The sequence below is a fragment of the Trachinotus anak genome, unplaced genomic scaffold (genome assembly GCF_046630095.1).
Source record: "Trachinotus anak isolate AG129_WGS33_773 ecotype Australia unplaced genomic scaffold, CSIRO_AGI_Tana_v1 ptg000013l, whole genome shotgun sequence".
NCBI classification, from domain to species: Eukaryota; Metazoa; Chordata; class Actinopteri; order Carangiformes; family Carangidae; genus Trachinotus; species Trachinotus anak.
In genome coordinates, this window is record NW_027273864.1 from 22715781 (window position 1) to 22734891 (window position 19111).

General features: G+C 39.2%; 2 protein-coding genes and 1 non-coding gene across 3 annotated transcripts; 1 reads left to right on the top strand and 2 right to left on the bottom strand.

The window, feature by feature from the left end:
- Nucleotides 1-388: 388 nt before the first annotated feature.
- On the bottom strand, nucleotides 389-3982 carry manbal (mannosidase beta like). Its single transcript, XM_071493741.1, has 3 exons — nucleotides 3815-3982; nucleotides 2632-2826; nucleotides 389-853 (listed from the first exon to the last, which is right to left on the bottom strand). Exons 2-3 carry the CDS (start codon nucleotides 2779-2781, stop codon nucleotides 743-745), a joined length of 261 nt encoding a protein of 86 aa, XP_071349842.1. The 5' UTR covers nucleotides 2782-2826; nucleotides 3815-3982; the 3' UTR covers nucleotides 389-742.
- Nucleotides 3983-4889: 907 nt separating this feature from the next.
- LOC139630975 (nuclear factor of activated T-cells, cytoplasmic 2) lies at nucleotides 4890-15627 on the bottom strand. The gene is made up of 10 exons (XM_071494880.1): nucleotides 15129-15627; nucleotides 13395-14376; nucleotides 13024-13195; nucleotides 12231-12433; nucleotides 11520-11692; nucleotides 10964-11104; nucleotides 9338-9393; nucleotides 8896-9028; nucleotides 7046-7669; nucleotides 4890-5429 (listed from the first exon to the last, which is right to left on the bottom strand). Exons 1-10 carry the CDS (start codon nucleotides 15253-15255, stop codon nucleotides 5383-5385), a joined length of 2658 nt encoding a protein of 885 aa, XP_071350981.1. The 5' UTR covers nucleotides 15256-15627; the 3' UTR covers nucleotides 4890-5382.
- Nucleotides 15628-17415: 1788 nt separating this feature from the next.
- On the top strand, nucleotides 17416-17488 carry trnat-ugu (transfer RNA threonine (anticodon UGU)). Its single transcript has one exon. It is a non-coding gene; the product is annotated as a tRNA-Thr (tRNA).
- The last annotated feature ends 1623 nt before the right edge of the window (nucleotides 17489-19111 follow it).

A 19111-nucleotide genomic window follows, 5' to 3' on the forward strand; every position in this document is an offset into this window, starting at 1 on the left:
ATATTACAATTGGAGAGTCCTTATATATATTCCCCAAAATAAACTAAATAAATAAATTGTTCACATATATACATCATAAGCATAATTTGGAACTATGACCTACTCAGTTGGTTTAAACTTATATTTTTAATTTATCCTTACATCTTGAATTCTGTACCCACTGAGTGGGTTGTGAATTGTGTCTGAATATTGTGTAAATATTTAATAATTACATATACCTATCTGACTTAAAAGTGGCCATTCTGGTGCCAAAAAACAGTAGCTTTGCAAAGAAGTCATGGTGCATTCTCCCTCACAAAAGGAGTACATTACAAAACCCGACATGATCTCTGTTGGACTTATTAAACCAAACTGAAATTTGCCAATGAATATAAACAACCAGGGTGAATGACTGCATGATGCATTTAATTGTCTGTTGTAATCCAAATACAATTCAATCAATGATATTCAATTATAAAAGAAAATAATAGCAAAATATATACCCAATGCATTTTGTAATACTGTGTTAAATGTTAATAGGACACAGTTTATGGTCATTATGAAGTGTCTCAAATTCAGTGCACATAATTTTTTATTGTTGTAATACATTAGTGTTATGTATGTACCTGTAGTGATAGTTTTATGGATATCTGCAAATGTTGACTCACTGATTAGTATACATACACATTCACACAAGCACGTAAAAAGTACACACACAAACACGTGTATGTACACATACGTGCACACATACACACACAGCTGTCTATCGCTTCTTTTTGCTCTCTTTCTTTGGTTTCTGTCGAATCTGAGGTGCTGGTCCTTTAGGTTTCTTCATCTGTTCAGCAGCCTTGCCATCAGTGGACTCAGTCTCCTCCTGTAGAGCAAACACATGGAGCATATAACACCCTGCAATTTCAAAAGAAATCCCCTGAGTCATTGAAATGTGGTGTGAAAATACATGACAGCTAAGCATGATTAGATAAGTGTGTTTTGAAGACGTATTTGGATTATGCTTTTGCTGACTGACCCTCATGAATACAGTATTTGGTATCGATCTCTGTGTAAATCTAGTCATGAAACAGTTTGTGTTTTGAACAGTAAACTGCACATAGGGTGTTAGTAATTTGTGATAAAAATTAATTATACATTTTGGTAACATAGTTCTTCTGTTTGCAGTTTTCCAGTCTCTAATTAATCTGAATTACATGGACGGTTTCTGGACAAACGCACCATACAAAAGAAATTCAGGCGTTTCAGCACTTTCCCTCTGTCAGCACTGTTTCTGCAAGTGCAATCTTTCCTATTGTTCTAGCAGGGAAGAATGACAGCAGGATGCTGTAAAGGATGAAATGGCGACATACTGTGGAGAGTAATCAGTGCATCTGATGATGATGTCTGAAAATAGAATAATTAGAAAGTGGATTTAATTGCTCTTGTCTATAAATAATCTCTCCTGACAGTTGTTAGTATAGAGATTGAGAAACTAGCCCTTGGTGGCTCTGTCTTCATGGATATTCAGCACCACTCTTTCTCATGTCTTGTTTCTCTGGTTTAACATCAAGTAGAGGCACTAAGCAGAGTATTTCTGATTAAATATGAAAATCAGAAATTACCAAGGCATGTTGATATTGAAAAATGCCATTTTGTGATGTCAGATATGTGTCTGATAAAACACCAGTCATTTGCATTGACTAAAGACTAGAAGCCTAGTAAACTTGGCTGCATAGCACCTTTGCACAGTCTCAGAACTGCAATGTCTTCTTGTGCCAAATGAATTTAACTCCTAGTTGGAGTTATGCAGAAAAGAACAAAGTCGGGTTACTCTTGAAAATTCTGGCAACAGTGGTTTTTTTTACCCTTTTCAGGCATTCTGTCAGAAATAAAATTTATGTATTTTTACTGTTGCAGCGAGCAGGAATCAACTCAAACCAATGTGGTCATACTGAGGAAAAATGATCAGCATTCAAACCCCCTCACAAAGTGTCTGAATAAGGTTTTGATATAAGATTTTTAATTTTGACTAAGCAATTGATTGACACTATCTTGGTTCCAGGCCTCAAAACTGCTGCTCACATCTATTTTTTTGACTATTCAAACACAGTGATACGTTGAAAACAAAACAGCAGCTCGGTCTGATTATAAAGCTAGATTGACAATGTGTCCTGATGGAAAAGCTGATTAGCATGAGGATGTGAGGTGATGTTCCGGGTTCAACTGCAACATTTGTTACATATCAATCCCCTATTTCTCCACATTATTTCTTGCTCCTCTGATGTCATCCATCAAAGAAAAAGATGTCAAATCTCAAAAACATATGTACATATAATGCATCTGAAAGTCAGTAAGTCCACAGAATTGCTTGAATTCTACAAAATATTAACACCAAGTTGGCAGATACATCAAAGCACTTTATAGGGGCACATTTTGCAATCATGACAGACAAAAAAACTTACTGTACACGATGTCTTGATTACTGCCCTTTTGTGTCAAAGTCCGTTGCCCAGTCAATTTTATTTCCCTCACTTTAACCTGAGCCCAAACGCACCTCTAACCCCAACTGTTATCAGTGCACCAGCAGGGGAAACACAGTTCAAAGGAGGAACAGATTTCAACACAATGTCCGCTCTTCTCCTCCTCTTGATATCTACCTACCTGTTCATGCCCCTTGGATGTAGGGAAGATGACAGCCAGGATGCAGATGAGCTGGAAGATGGCACCCAGAAACAGCCCATAGCGCAGTACGCTCTCTAGAAAGGTAGGCTCAGGAACCTCTGGAGGGGACAGGTCCAGGTCTGCAGACATGATGCTGTTGATTGGCTGTTTGTTACGTTTCCCTCAGTGACCTCTCTGCGTAAACAAGGGGACAATTAGCAAGATTAAAAAAGTGGTGTATTGAGGGGTTAACATGGGTTTTTTTTCTATATTTTAAGTTAATGAAATAAAAACATGGAGAAAGGCTGCCTTTTAATGTGAGTTTCCTGCAGGTGTTGTATTTACTGTAGGGCTGCCACTGACATTTATTTTCATTATTGATAAATCTACATAGCATCCATCCATTATCTATACCACATATTCATGCAAGGTTGCAAGGGCTGGAGCCAATCCCAGCTGACAATGGGCAAGGGACAGAAAGGCCCCAGGTCCAAACCCAGAACCTTCATGCTGCGAGGCGACAGTAATGACCACTGCACCACCATGCCACCCTTAATCTGCAGACAATCTTCTCAATTAATTGATTAATCATCTGGTTTATAAAGGCCGAAAACAGTGAAAAATGTTAATCACAGTTTCCTAAAGCCTAAAGATGCGCGGTCAGTTAATTGTCCCTATAACTTACTTAATTTCACTTCAAAAATAAACAAAGAGTGTAATTTTCCCAGGGGTGCCGACACTTTCCCTCACATTTGTAGATATAGGCCGACTTACACTGAAGAGAGCTGGAAGTAATGATTATTTTAATTATTGATTAATCTGCCTTAATTATTCACACTATTGTTTGGTTTATAAATTGTCACAAAATTGGAAAAATGGTTACAGTAGAATAATAATATATATAATAATCATTCTCTCAAAGGAGTTGTCAATTGATTGACCGGTCACTGCAGCTCTACCTAATATTACGTATCAATTTCTGACAATCTTGCAACAAAAATCATCAGGCGTATTCCGCTCTCATGAATTTAGTTACTGTATTTTTTTTTTTTTAATGAGGATGCAGCCATTACAACCTGCAAAACAGAGGCTGTCAAACATTCTTCAGTGCAGAGGTGTTTGTGCTGTGCGCAGAGAGGCTATAATGTTGCGAGTTCTGTGTCTGTGTGCAAGAAAACCTCACCATTCGCCGGAAGATTTCGCTTTTCTTCTTCTTTATAGGAATGCAAACACCAAAACCGGTGTAAAGAATAAATGAGGCTGTGAAAACTATCGAGAAAAATTTTACTTGCGCTTACAAAGGGAGGTAAAAAAAAAAAAAAATTATTCCGCTTCCCGGAAGTGAAGTCACAAATCTATGACCCGCTTCCGATCCGGTAAATGATTGCTTTGAGAATGCCCCCCCCTAGTGTTCGTGTTTTAACCTCAAAAACTGAAACAGCGACACAAAAACCTGCTCAACCCTGATGAAATACACGGAATTTACGAAATTCCCGTAACTCCAAGTGACTTTGCAGTTGTACCAGATGCCATTCCAGCAGACCGATAACTCAGATTAACAGATTCACGTAAACGTCTTATTGGTAAAATGTGTTTCTCGTCCGGTAATAAGAATAAAAACATAAAGAGAAAATCAAAAAAAAAAAAAAAAAGATGTAGCAATGCAATGTAGCCTACTGGAGTGGATTAATACAGGTGTGGACTTTATCTTTTAACCATCTATTAATAAATAAAGTGAGGCAAATTTCTTTCATCAAGCAAAATGCTTCTTCCACAGACTGCAAAACACACCAATGCATACCTTTCTTTCTGTAATGAATAATCTGAGACAGTCCTCCACTTATTTTGGTTCGGCAACTACACACAGAAATTGTGGTTTGATATTATTTTATTACATGTATGTTGAATTTAAAGCTACATTTTTCATTTAATAACCATCATAAAGACATCTACTACTTTTTATTCTACCGTGTCTTACAGCTGTTGTTTTTTTTACTACTGGCCATGTAACTTGACTGATGAACTGGTGCTCTAATATAGTTTGAATTGCCCAGCAGTTTTTAATGGACAAAAAACTTACATGGTGTAGCAGTTCAACACTAAAAGTGGAGTCTTCTCAGTGATATATTGAATCAACTTCATTATGGTGTCTTAAATGTGACTTAATGCAACAAAAAGTCATTTCAAAGTTAAAGCCAGTAGTACTAGTTTTTTTTTTAGCATGTTAATTGATAATATTTGAAACACACTGATTCATATAAAAAGATTTTGTTTATTATAAAATATTTTATACATGCTTACAAAGAGCAATTGCACAAATAATATGAAGAGAGAGAAGTTAAACTGGTTAAAATAAAGACACAATACAGACACACAGTATATAGTACGACATCTTTACTAAGGCTGAACTGTATGACATTACTGAAGGCTAACAAAAGAACAGAGAACTGTCTCATTTTTTAATGTAAGATTTTGTAGCTGAGGACTGAGTCTGGAATGAACAACCACCCTTCCTACTTTCAGAGAAACTTGATGTAATCTTGAAATAAAGTCAACATAAGCCTCTTAGTTTCTATTGTTTGCCTTAAGTGTCTGCCACCAACCTGGTCTAATTTTTTTTTATTACAAGTCTTACAAGTAAAAACTTCCTCTGAGACGATGGGAATTTTATAGTTTCTGAAGTTGGCAGATAATGCTAACTTTCTAAACTTTGAATGTGATGGGAAGCAGGGCTGCTGCAGGCCTCCAGGTTCACTCTCCATTGTGGCCTTTCAGGTCCCTTCTTATGATGTCGTTCACTGCAAAACATTCAGAAAATAGGGATGAGCAACTTAAATGTTCACAACAATGTAAAAATAAAGCGAGACAAGATGGTTATAAAGGAAATCCATCTAGTATATCTAAAGGTTTTAAAATGCATTTATGTGGATTTTTAAAATTTCTTATGGCATACATTTTTGTTTGTGGAAAAAAGAAGCAATTCCAGTCAAAACTAGAGTTGCTTTCATCTCATGTGTCCAAGTGTGTGATTTTTATTGTCAAAGTCTAATTGTTTTGGGGGATTTTATGCTTTCATATGAAGGTTCACAGTAGAAAGACAATAGGAAACGAGGGGGGAGTGTGTTGGGGTGTCCACCTGGACGTGAACAAGGGTTGAGGTTTGCGGTTGGTGCCTTAGTTGACAAAGCCACAAGGAGGTCCCCAGACATTTTGTAATTTCACACAATCCAATGATGACTTGCACTCTCTGCAGCGTCGTGAAGTATTGCAATTACATAAATGTCCACAAGATGTCTCTATTATCAGCAGTGGTTCTCAGACATCACGGGTCTCTTTCCTAACAAAAGTGATGATCTTGCCAGAAAAAATAACAGCATTATTATATTAGATATAAGCTCAATAAACAATGACGAAGGAAAACAGATAAAGTAAAACAGATTGTCAATGGTTTCCTAAAGTTTCACTATTATTCAAGCCTGCATCAGAGACAAAGGTCATTGCTGCATTCTTTTTCCCCTCTTTACCACAGGTGTGTCTGCATGTATTTGCCTATACAGTACACTTCCTGTTTCTATCTTCCATCACAAAGGTGTAAACAGAAACTTTCCCCATTGCAAACAAGGTCAGAGTAGATTGGTCTCTAACTTCATAGTGGTGTCGCCTTTTTCTCCTTAATTAACTTAAAATACATCAGAAATCGTAAGCAAGTCGTAAACATTTATTTCAAATGAGACTGGATGTGCTCGTGAAGCTTTTGCAAGTGTGTGCATTTACATGTGTGTGACAGAGTGAAAGTCAGACTGAAACAGACTGGAAAGTGGATAGGAAGGCCCAACAGTAAACCACAGGGCGGGATTTGCAAGCATACAATTGCAGCATGCTTGTATGCATTTGCAGACTGGACCACAAATACCCATCCCCCAAGCTTCCACATTTCATTCTACACCTTGTTATTTTTAGAGGTTTTTAAGTAGTGTACTGTCTCATATTCTGGTGTAAAATAAATTATGTAACATCTACGAATAGGCCAAACATTTTCGCAATCTGTCAGCTTCTCAAGAACTTTTCAAAATCAAAACGATAAACCAAGGAAAGAAACAACTCCATTAGAAATCAAACAGACAAGACCCAGACCCAGGACCAAACTGATTAAACGATATGTTCCCAATTTTTGGCAAGGTACCGACTTGACTTGAGTCTTGGTCACAGAAGCCTTTGTCTGCACCTCGTGATATTAATTGATTAGCGTACTGTTGGTTTTGAAAAGTTACAAAAATGGTCAGGCACTGCTCCCCTAGTTCTGATGTCGAAAAGGTGTGAGGGATAGAGCTGACGAGTCAGTGTACAACATTCTGCATTTCTTTCGCAGCACACTGAACCATTTAGGAGACCAGATTATAACAGTAATACTCACCATCTTCAAGGTAGGCATAGCTGAGGTTCTCTTGTTTGACTGTGACCCTCTCTGCAGTCTGCTCTTCATGGTTTCCTCTACTTGGCTCTACCCTGCATACTGCTTTCCCTTGAGCTTGACCTTGGATGTATCTTGAAGGTGGTGATTTCCCCAGTGGCAGTGTTGTCTGCACAAAACTCTGATGTCTTGACATCAAACAAGCCTCAAATGAATCACCAACCTGAGGGCCTTCGCTCAGTTTTCCCATGGGTGTTCTGGCACTGACACACTGGCTTGGAGTGGAGGCAGGGTGGGAGGCCATTGTGGAACCCCCGAGAAGGGTGGTACCACAGCTACTGTAATGTTGGTTTGCGGTGTGGTACAGCACGGGACTGTTCATCAGAGTGCTGGCTCTGGACTGGTAATAGACTGGTTGGTCATCCAGTGGATTAGATGTTAACATGCAGGCTCTGGGGTCTACGGTGGCTAGATGGTACAGTGCGGGAGAGGCATTCAAGGCTTGAAGGTTGCTTTCCTGCTCCAGGTGATGGTAGAGTGACTTCATTGACAGGCCAGACAATGACTGATTATCTGAGTAGCCATATGAATTCAACTGATAGTCATCCACTGGCTCGGTTTTAATAGCTGAAATTTAAAAAAAAAAACAAAGATTATTTCACATTGAAAGATGAGATAGATTCTATCATTAGCTCACTGATTAGACTACAAGCACAGAAACTGAGAATCTCTGTGAGGTTATACAGTGGTGCTGTGAGGTCAAAGGTAACATCAGCATGATAATGCCAACATGCTGATGTTTAACAGGTACAATGTTCATGATTAGCACTGAACACACAGTACAACAGCTGAGGCTCATGGGGATGTTATGGGTTTTATATGTATCTGGTCAAAAACCAAAGTACTGGGCAAAATTTTGACCTGATGATGGCAATAAAGGAAAAGTTAGGGGCTCACCAAAGTTATTAGAACTTCTCCCCTCGATCACGAATGTCTGTACAAAATGTCATGGCAATCCATCCAATAATTGTTGTGATATTTCATTCTGATATTTCATTGCTAGAGCTGCTACCATAGTTACAAATAATCAGTGAGTCCTAAGATGTTACACGGATTGAATCATTTGAGGGAAAATTCAAACGATGTTTCACGATGAAGCACTATAATTTACTTTCCTTTCATTTATCCACTTTTATCATCGCCCTTATCTAGTTCTACTTCAATTAACAGAGTTCTGTGTTTCCTGAAATTCTTTTTTTAAATGTGCTGAACAGAGTGTCTAAATTTCAGATATGAGTATTATATGTAGGTGAAGAGACATTAGCAAAAACGATAGTGGAGTGACAGGTTTTTCCCGTGACAACAAGTGAGAGTCGCCAACCCCACAAAAACACATGTGTTGTGAGTGTGGTTTACTGCAAACAGCAATTGATTGATTGATTTCTTGTGACTGGGACTGATTTCTTGTAAAACTGAACATCAGTTTAAAATGAAGATCATAGAAAGTTTCCCCTTGGCTGTGTTCAGATTGAAATGTTCCTTTAATTGTGCAGCAGTTAAATTTAATCTGATTCACGTGTTGCAATTTCCTGTAGTATCTAACTTGGACTTAATAAGGCGATGGGCCTCTTTTCAGCGACATTAACAACAAGTTTAAGCTTGAACTAATGTTGCATGAAGTCTTTCAAGATGAAATTTCTGTTGTTAGAAGTGACAACAATATTTCCTCACCAGTCCTGACTTTTCCTACCAACTTCAAGGTGGGAACTGTTAACCTTTTGGCCACCTTCCCAACATTAGAGATAACCCATTTCCTCCTGTAGTGACAGACCTGAGTTAACTGAGATATATACCTATCACAGGAGTGTAGATGAAGTGCTGAGGCTGACTGCGTTTCTTCTTCCCATTGATGACGTAGAAGTTGACTTTGGCTGGGTGACAAATGGTTCGGTCACGATACCGAGGGACCTCAACAAACAGCATGTTCTACACAAGGATTGCAACACAGCAGAAAAAAAGATCAGACAAACCGTTATGTAACAATAGAAAGGTGTAGGCTGTCCCAAATGTGAGTTTCAGATCAAAATCAGCATCAACAATATAATTGTTTGAATAAGACGTTGACGTAGTCAGAAAAGTGTGGTCATAGATCTTGTATTTTGCTTTCTGTTTTGAATATGCATGATCTTGTGCCAGAGAATGTTGACTTAATGACAAAAAGTGCAACATTGGTTCTGTAAAATACATTACTGCCTGAATGAATTTCTCAGTACAGATAAGTGGAAATTAACTCACGGCTTGTGTTTTGTCTCTGTCCACAGTGGCCTCCACCTCCCAGATTTGCTGCCCGTCTAAAAGCAGAGAGAATACAGGGTTCAGGTATTAAAGTAGAAGTTTAAAACAATAGTTTTGCATTTTGGAAATCCAAGTATTTACTTTCTAACTGAGTTAGATAATAAGATTTTTACCAAGCTCATGTCTGCACAAGAAATATGTAGCTGCAGTCAGTAGCTGGTTATCTTAGCTTAAAGCCTCTGAAAACAGAGGGGAAAAAGCAGGCCTGGCTCTGTCCAAATCTGCCTACTGGCACCTTTTAAACTCACTAATTAACAAGTTATACCTTGTTCACTTAATCCTTAAAAAAAACAGAACAACAAATTTGTACTGGAGGTTATGTGCCAGATTACTTTGATCTCCCCATCAAACTCCTGGCAAGAAAGTAAATGTGTATTTTGGCAAATATCAAGCTATAAAAAGCATGTTTGAAAAAGAAAAAAAAAAGAAAACATGTTTGATTGGGTTAACAATTCATTTGTAGGACATCAATCCTGTCTTTAGTTTACAGTAGAGTTAGTGAGCACATTTATACAAAGACAGTGGAAAACTGCTTTCTCTTTTATGTCTGGTTTAGTGTTTCATTCCCACCCAGGTTTTTACCTGCTGTTTCTCTTTTCTACCCACGCTTTAAAAAAAAACAAAAAAAAAAAACAAAGCCTCTGCTCTGGGTCTGAATCTTTATCAGTCTGTCAAACCACATCCTGTTGCATAAAACCCCACACCATGCATCAGGGAGGCTTTACATGCAGTCAACTGTACCCATCCTGCTCTCAAACATGTAACCCAACAATTGTGTGTGGGCAGAGGTGCAGTAACGAGGTGAGAAATTTCCATGTAGTAATAAATAAAACAGTTTTCTCCAGCAGGACAGTAAAAGTTTAAACTAATGGTTTCTTTGTCAGAGTTAAATGTGGGGGCTAAAGGAAGATGTGTGTCACTGAAAGTTGATGTTGCCAAGGCGATATGCAAATAATCTGAAAATACAAATACTATATGAGTAGGTGAATACACTTAAGCATAAGGAGGAAGTAAGTGGGTGTTGTAAAAAATAATAGTCTATTTTAATCGCAGAAACCAGTTTGGAAACCAAATATATACATAACACACACATAATAAATAGTCACAATTACATCATAATTGTGCCAATTATATGTTTAAGGAATCGCTCAAGACCAGAGAGGATTCATTGTACTGTCATTTCTGGATGGTAATAGGTAGCTAACCAGTTAGTTAATTAAGCTTAGCATAATGCTACAGAGGTGGAGGTGTCGGTAGGTGGATTTTGTTACCTTTGGACAGAGCCAGACTAGCTGTTTCTCCCTGTTTTTGTGCTAAGCTAACAGGCTGGTGACATTTACCATACTGACATGAAAGCGTCTTCCTAGACAAATAACCAAGTCCAGTTGCTTTCGATTTAAAACTCCTTTGAGATACTATGACCTGGACAAATGAGAATATTCACAGGCTTATGAAAGCTGTAGCTCACCTAACCCTCATTTACAAAACGAATAAACATGTTAGAGGTTAGAATTGTAACATCCCTTGGCTTGAGGTTGACTAACTTAAAAAAGATCTCTTCCTCACCTTGTGTCTTCTCAGAGAATATCACCTTGGAGTCAGGTGTGAAATTTTGTCCAGTGAGGACCATTTGTTGGCCACCGAGTACTGAGCATCGGTCCAGGTCCTGCCTCTCGACTGCAGGGAGCTCCATTGCTGAGCGCTGGGCTGCAGAAACAGGAAGACATAGCTGTATCAAAGACCAAGCAGGAGTAAGAAAACATCTAGTGGAAAATTTTTCAGGGCATTTGGCCACTCTTCATTTTTGATCATTAAAATCCAGAATTGCTGAGTTGGACATCCACATTAAGGCCAGCCGTTGCAACTTTCGGCCGAACCAAGGACAACCACGGCAGCAAAACCCCTGACTGTACTGAAATAATCAAAGATTTTGTTTCATTGCCTATGAATTCAAATTCATGTGTAAGAAAGCAATATATCCATACTTTTAAGTAGCTTGAAAGGGCATTAAGCTTATGCATACACATTTAAACAGTAGCATAAATAAATGCATTAAATTGGACAAAATGAATCAGGGATAGGGAAAAAAAATTTAGTTTATCATGAATGAATCACTCCTTACAGCATTCAATGGGATCAGAGGAAACTTGAAGAGACACGAGCTGGCCTCCAGGCTGAGGAATGTGGACACGAAAGACCAAACGCACTCGTGTATTTTTTCGTCCGATGTCCGTCTCACCGTTCCTCAGTTCGATGTCTGCATTTCTCAGCTTCAGGATCCCTACGCAGTCAATCCTGTGAAATGTAAGAAAACAGATAAGATTAAAGGGGTTCAGAACAGTTTTGCTGCCATTTTGCAGTGACTCATCACACATTAAATTCATCAAAGCATCTCTATTTGCAGCTGTAAACACCCTGTATCTCGTAAGTCTTTCCTGGAAAAACTCTTTGGCACACAGGAAGTGATGCATTTCAAGTTTCTGTCAGCAGCAACAACAACTTGTAGTGAGGAAAAATTATAAAAACCTTGCAGCAGGCATTAGCATCAATAGCCACCATGGCCCAGTATAGACCCAAAGTCAAGCATTTGACACACTCTCAATCTTCATAAATATAAAATCCAAAAAAAACTGCCCAACAACTCACTTTACTCTGCATCTGTAACCCTGGGAGACAAAGTGCAAAAACACCAAAGTGGTGACTGACGATTGCTTAATGCATGAGTTCAGGGGCAACTGTCTTAAAAAAAATCTTTTGTCAATTGATGTTGCTTCTTTCGGTGCATTTGTGATTTACTTATTTTTGCCTCCCATGCCCTCTCGGTTCTACTCACACCACTCTCATGTGGTTCTTTGCCTCCAGAGGGATCTCTAAGACTTTGGTCCCATTGATCATCCTCTCCATACTGGGTGTGGTGACGGTCTTCCCGGTGATGCGGTGGACCTGGTAGAAGGCATGGGGTTTCAGGAGCCTCTCATCTGCCGTCCCGATGAAGACCTGCAGCCCCAGTGGAACTGTGCCTTGATACCCATGGAGCTGGTGAGGGGAAAAAAAATCAAATGCGAGCTTCACAACTTAATTAAATTAACTACAATCCTATTAATGTTCACGACTGCAGAGAAAATCTCTGTGGGGATGATTTCACAGGTCACTGTCTAACTGGTATAGCAAGAACACTGCTTTGCATAGCCCCTTTGTGCAGCAGTGCCAGGAAAACCAACAGTAATGGCTTATTAATTAACTCACCAGAGAAGTAAATAAAGTTGATCCATGTACCAATACCTGTATGGTATGTAAGTATACCTTAATTGTAACTAATAGTGTATTATTTTTTTTTTGCAGATTGAAACAATGCATGCCTTTAATAAATTGCCCTTGTGGGAGTAGTAATGTCATCGTGACACAAGGCTTTTTCTCTCATTTGCATGTCTGTCGACTTTACATAAACACATTATCAAGGAAATACCACTTCACATTTACAACCTCTTACTCATACTGCTCTTTCCTAGGGTAATGGCAGTGACAAAGATGTGAATTGAGAGCGATCCTTTTCTTTTTCTATGTCCTTGCTTCATTCACACACATGTAAACCCCAACACTCTCCAAACAGGAATCTAAAGAAGCACCTGAACTTCTGGATGCCCCCCTTTAGGTGTCTTTACAGCTCCTCGGCTGCCCTCAGTCTCATAGTGAGCTCTGTGGTGAGATCTGGGCTGTTGCTGGATCAGTAGCTCATACTGACCAGACTGGCTGGGTAAGGGCCACTCTAAAGAGGGAAGCGGTGCCACAGAGACACGACTGGGAAAAAGACGGAGAGAAAAGCAATAAGAGAGAAAAATGCAGAGAATGACAAAAAAATAAATTTAAAAATCTCAAAAAAAATGCACAATATTTCACATTTCATTCATAGTTATCAATTCAAACATGCATTTATAATATAAATAATCTCTCATTTGTGCTTATGAGAGATATATTATCTGTAAGTCATAAAGCACACCTGAATGCTCCGTGATGGCTGGGATGAGGAGGAGGCCACACAGCTGGGACCATATAGATGGTGTCAGACTTGATCTCAGGTCCTGCCCTGCCAATCCTGTCCTGCTCAATGGTCCAGTCATATACCTGTCCATACACACAGTCCTGTCTCTGGGGTTGCCCATGTGCACTTCGCCCCACTGCAGAGGGCACTGCTCTGGATAGATTGGAGCTGAGGCTCCAGTCCTCCTCCAGGCCTGAGATGGAGGCCTGAACCTGGGTCTGAAACTCAGCTTGGGCCTGGAATTGTTGGAGGTGGTGGGAGCCCTGCTGCTCATGGGGCGAGGGGATGGGGCTGGGGCTCCGGGAGCGCTGCTTGACAGGAGTGCCCCCCTGACAGGCGTGGGCATGGTCATAGCCACGCTTTCCATGCGGTGAGGCAGAGCGGGAGCGCTGGTGGGGAAGTGGTGCAGCAGTACGCTGGTGTTGTGGCTGGAGGAAGGTCTCATCTGTGACACTGTTGCGAGGTGAGGCTCCTGGCGAGGAGTGGGCAGAAGAGGTGTGGATGCCCTGGAGGCCCGGGCAGAGGTCTAAGGCAGAAAACCCCACCCCAGCTACGACGGAAGGCGAGACACAGGGTGACGCCACGGGAGAGTATGACTCTGCTGGCCATCCTGTGGAGGAGTTACTGCTGGCAGGGCTCACACACTCCCTATAGGTTCCACGGACATTGGAGCTGGGGCTCACCTCCAGGGTGTGCGAGCTGAGAGAGTCGCCTGATGGAGTGATCTCAATCCTGGGGCTGGGGGCAGGTATGTTCCCTGGTCTTGACGCCAGCCCCAAGGAGTCAAACACAGCCCCTGAGAGGTTATCTGTGGTGGGGCATTGAGAGGAGGGGTTCTGGGTGGAGACTGGCTGGCTGGAGGTGGAGATGTACGCAGTGGGATCTTCGACCACCAGCAGAGGAGGCTGGTTGTTGTTCTGAAGGAGAGTTCCTGGATCATCTGTCAATATCAAAAGTAAGGATTAATTTGCGCACACTTTTTAAGTACACGAATACTTGACAACTACTAATACCTTGAGATAATTTAAAGATCCCCTTCCAGACATATTGAGACATATAGAAAAAAACATTTCTGGATATGTTTATTCTCCAAAAATATTCAATTAACTCATTAAAAAATCTAAAATATATAGTCTTTGCTCTCACTGAAAAAAAAATCTAGTTTCCTCATCACTCTTCTGTAAGTTGGACCACGCTTGGTTTCCAAACGAATCAAATAAACTAGTGCTGTCAGTAAATCAAACTCACGTTGAAGATGAGCACAGAGAAAACTGTCTTCTGCTATCACACTGCACATAAATGGTTGTGCACAGTGAAGGTCAAACATCCAAGTGAAGTAAAGTGAAACATGCTTCTGAGTGGAGGTGGAATTTAAATTTGAACTCCTCTTAACACTGAAAAAGACAGCACATGCCCATTTTACCCTGTTTCCAAAAATATAACTCCTAAGTTGGAAAGAGGGTTTTTGCCTCCTTAAGGACAGTGAAAGGAGGATTTCAGTGTGACATCAGTGCCTGACAGCGAAGTACTCACTGAGCCACTTCATTACAGAGAAACAACAAACTCAACACGCATCCATCTTTACGTGGTGATGATTACACCCTAACAAATGATCACGATGTAATTAGAGAGGAGATACTGCATTGATTCTTTACAAAAGCAGGAAAAATTGCTGCATATATACACACATACCTTTGACGCAGCCAACAGGAAAATCCTCCTCAGGTGGATTATACAGAAACAGGTCGGAAAAGTCCAACTCCTCCTGACTTATGTCTGGACCCAGGCTCTCGGTGAGCCCCAAACCTCCAGAAGTCATCTCCAGCTCTGAATACACAGATTTCCTCTCGACAAGTACACCTTAACTACAATATAATAACTTCCAATATCTTTTAAGTCGCCAATCACTTTCAGCTCCGTGCAAAGGCCGGTTAATTACAGAAAGAAAAAAAAAAAGCAGTTGTTTTAATAGTTTTTCCAAGATGCGTTTAAATCATTAGCAGCTGCTGAAATAAAACATCCAGAGCCGCGACATGTAAAAAATGAGAGACGATTGACGCTTCCTGTCACTGATAATGGCGACAAGCAGACGGGAGGTGTGTGTCTGCGTTATATGTGTGTGTGTGTGTGTGTGTGTGTGAGTGAGTGAGTGCAGCTCAGACCCCGCAAAACCTCCAAACAAAGCCTTTATTTCCTCCTGTGTGAGTCAAGCGGGGTGATAGTATCTACATATAATAAAATATAAAGTTAGCTCCCTAAAGGTTAGATATAGGATATATGGGGGTGATATTACAGTGAGGAACGGTTGCAGCAATTCTTATTCCTCCAATCAGAAACATGCTACAGTGATGACACTCACACTGCAAACGCTGAGTTAACCCCCCCCCCTCCCCCCGCAGGAAGACGGAGGACATATGCAACATCTACCGCTGCATTTATTGGAAAAAAGAAAAAAAAAAACACTTTTTGGAGGTATAAAAGTAATTTTTTTCATGAGCTGTATTTTTGTCAGTAATCAGTATTAATTGATCAAAACTTATTTAGTTTGAATCATTGTTTTGTTGACTTCTGGCATGTGTCAAGTGAAGTGAAGTCACGGCTGATAGGGTGGGGACAGTTGCAACGTGTTATTGTAACTGTCCCCAGGCTAAGAAACTACATCAAAACAGATTTGCATATTAAAAAAAGATTTTTTAGTTTTAAAAAGATGAAGAACATATGCTGCAAATTTTGTCTCATAGCACAGCAGATGCAACGCGCGCGCGCACACACACACACACACACACACACACGTTTAAAAGTTTGGTTGGTCTACTGAGTAGAAACCGTCTCACCTAGTCTGCTGCTCTCTTTGGTCTATTATAAACCTATTTTTAGACATTTAGATTTTAGATTTTTTTTTTGATTACATTTTTTTCTTTTCTTTTAACTTTAATCTAAATCTGTCAATGAATAATTTTAGTTGAATAAATAAAATTGTATTGAATGGAAATCCTGAAGGATCACTATGAATTTACTATTCACACGCTTTTTACATTTGACGATTTTTCTTGTTTTATCATCAAATATGTGGTCATTTAAGTTACATATAGCCTTTTTTTCTTATTTCGTGTTTTACAGCGCCAATAGTAATACTGCACAGTATGCGTTACTTACCACTGCAGTTTTTCACAGTGTAAACTATTCCACACACACTGTTCAGATCAGTATTTATACTGTACATTTGCCTCTGAAGCTTACTTATGCAGTCCCCATTCCCCATATTCCAGCCACTTCAAATAAACAGTACTTACTATATGTCATATATATAGTGTGTATGATGCCTATTGCACATATTATACGGTATAGCACTTGTTCTGTAGTTTTTACTCATACCTGCTGTAAATAATAATATTCCTTTGCATTTCAGTGGCTTTCAACGTTTAATCTGAACAACTCAATAAAGTTGAACCTACTTTAATCCAATTTGACAAGAAATCAGTTTTAAAATGAGAAGGTAAAATCAAATAAAGGAGCAAGTGCAAGCAGCTTGTGGCCACTGAGTGGGAGTATTGTACAGTTCCAACTTGCACCCAACTTGTGTTGCTGCTGATTTAAGGGGTCTGGCACCAACATTTAAACAGAAAAAAAACCCACCTACCTGTTGTAGTATGCATTAATGCAGATATTATAGTTGTGGATTGATATTTTGAGATTTTCACCTCCAACCCCACACAAAACAGGTTAATATTGATCATTCACTTCCAGTACTTTACACATTGTTGACATATTTAAAACAATATTTCAGTAACATAATTAATTAGATTATTGTATTTTTCCATAACCTGCGTGTGATATAAAAAATATAAAAGATATAAAAGATATAAAATAATTTCTCCATCACATTGATGTAATATTATGAAGATACTATATCTTTAGCCATATCTTGCCCAGCTCAGGCTTTTATCACACTGAGTGGGTTTCACTATAGTATTCATGTGGCTCTATAGCTCAGTGGTTAGAGCACTGGTCTTGTAAACCAGGGGTCGTGAGTTCAATCCTCACTAGGGCCTTAAGTTCCTGTTATGTCCACCATAAGGTTGGTTTGGTTCATAGAAGGTTAGTGGACAACTTGACTTTCTGTAAATAGACTACTAAATTACTGATGTACTGGCCAATCCACAGCTCTCACTCTGAGTAGCTTTTATATTGACAATTTCTTTTGCATAAAGTAGTTCCTTTGGGAAAAAAAAAATCTAACCAAATTCAAAGATAAACTAAACCATAAAATTTTCTCATAAATTAAATGCACTTACTGTAAGTTCCTTTGGACAAAGACAATATAATGTTATTCTCTGCAGGGCTAGATACCTCGCGAGTTAAGTGAAAAACACATTTGTTATCATTAGTGTGATCATTACATATGAATTATATACCCGTATTACTCGTGTCAGTATACATATGATTAGAAAAAGGGACAAACCTTGGTTTACATGTTAGTGTCTCTGAGAGGCCTCATGGTCTTGAGTGTCAGACTGAGGCTTTTTAACCCCTTCACATGTGGATGTCACTTGAGGTCACATGTGAGACTTTAGGTCACATGCGAGTCATGTGAGAGTTGTGAGACTCACACCAATCAAGGTGTGAGTTGATGTGTAATTGTTGATGTGTTGTGTTAGACGCAGAGAACAGGTGTTGCTTATCTCTTCAAGCCACTTTGAAATTCACAGAGCAAATTTAAAATTGTTCTTAAGTAAAGGTACATGGGTATTATCAGTAAAAAACTAACTGTACTGTTTGGTAGGAAGGTCAAAATGTAAATTTGATGGGTCATGATATGGTTAATGGCACAGGAAAGAGGAAAGCTCTGCTTCACAAAGAGAGTTTTATCTCTTGGGACCTCAAAGAGTTATTTAAATGAAACCATGTGAGAAGTTTGAAGGAGAAAATCATCCATCTCTGGTGACAACTCATGATGTAAGAAAGGGCCCCAGCCAGGTGCAGATTTTTTTGTAAGGAGTCATGAGCGAGAAAGGTTGGGAACCACTCTGTGGTTCTAGGCTAAGCTAGCCTAGAGACCTTTTGACCTTAGTCAGACCATAAAAGGTGAACTAAACCTACAAAACGTAGAATGTGTCTATAACAAACATACAATACAGCATATATGAAGAACAGAGTCTCCCCTGATAACTGAATGATGAATAGATATTTACTAGCATTTGCTTTGAACATTTTGTTTTTCATGAAAAGTCAATTAAAACTGAGAACAACTAATTGAACTAATTCATATAACTAATTCAAATTACTTGTTATTTTCAGAAAGCTTTCCAATTTGTTTTGTAAATAATCGACCTGTAATGTATTGTGATTAAGTCAGAAAAGTAATTAGTGAACTACGCCTTTCAAATGAATGTGAAATAAAAACATCTTGCTCTGAACTGCAGTAGAGTATAAAGTATAACATAGAAATACTAACATAAAGTACATGTACCTCATTGCTCAGTACTTGAATAAATGCATTTGACCCATTTGTGTTGGGATGGAGCAGAGTTGTTGAATGCTGAAATTCACTAGCTGTCCTTTGACACTTTCCCTTTCTGTTTCTTCCTTCTTTCTTTAGGGTTTATTTTAGATATAGTTTTCATTCTAATTATAGTAGGCAATAAGTACAAGCTCCTCACCTCATAACACACTTC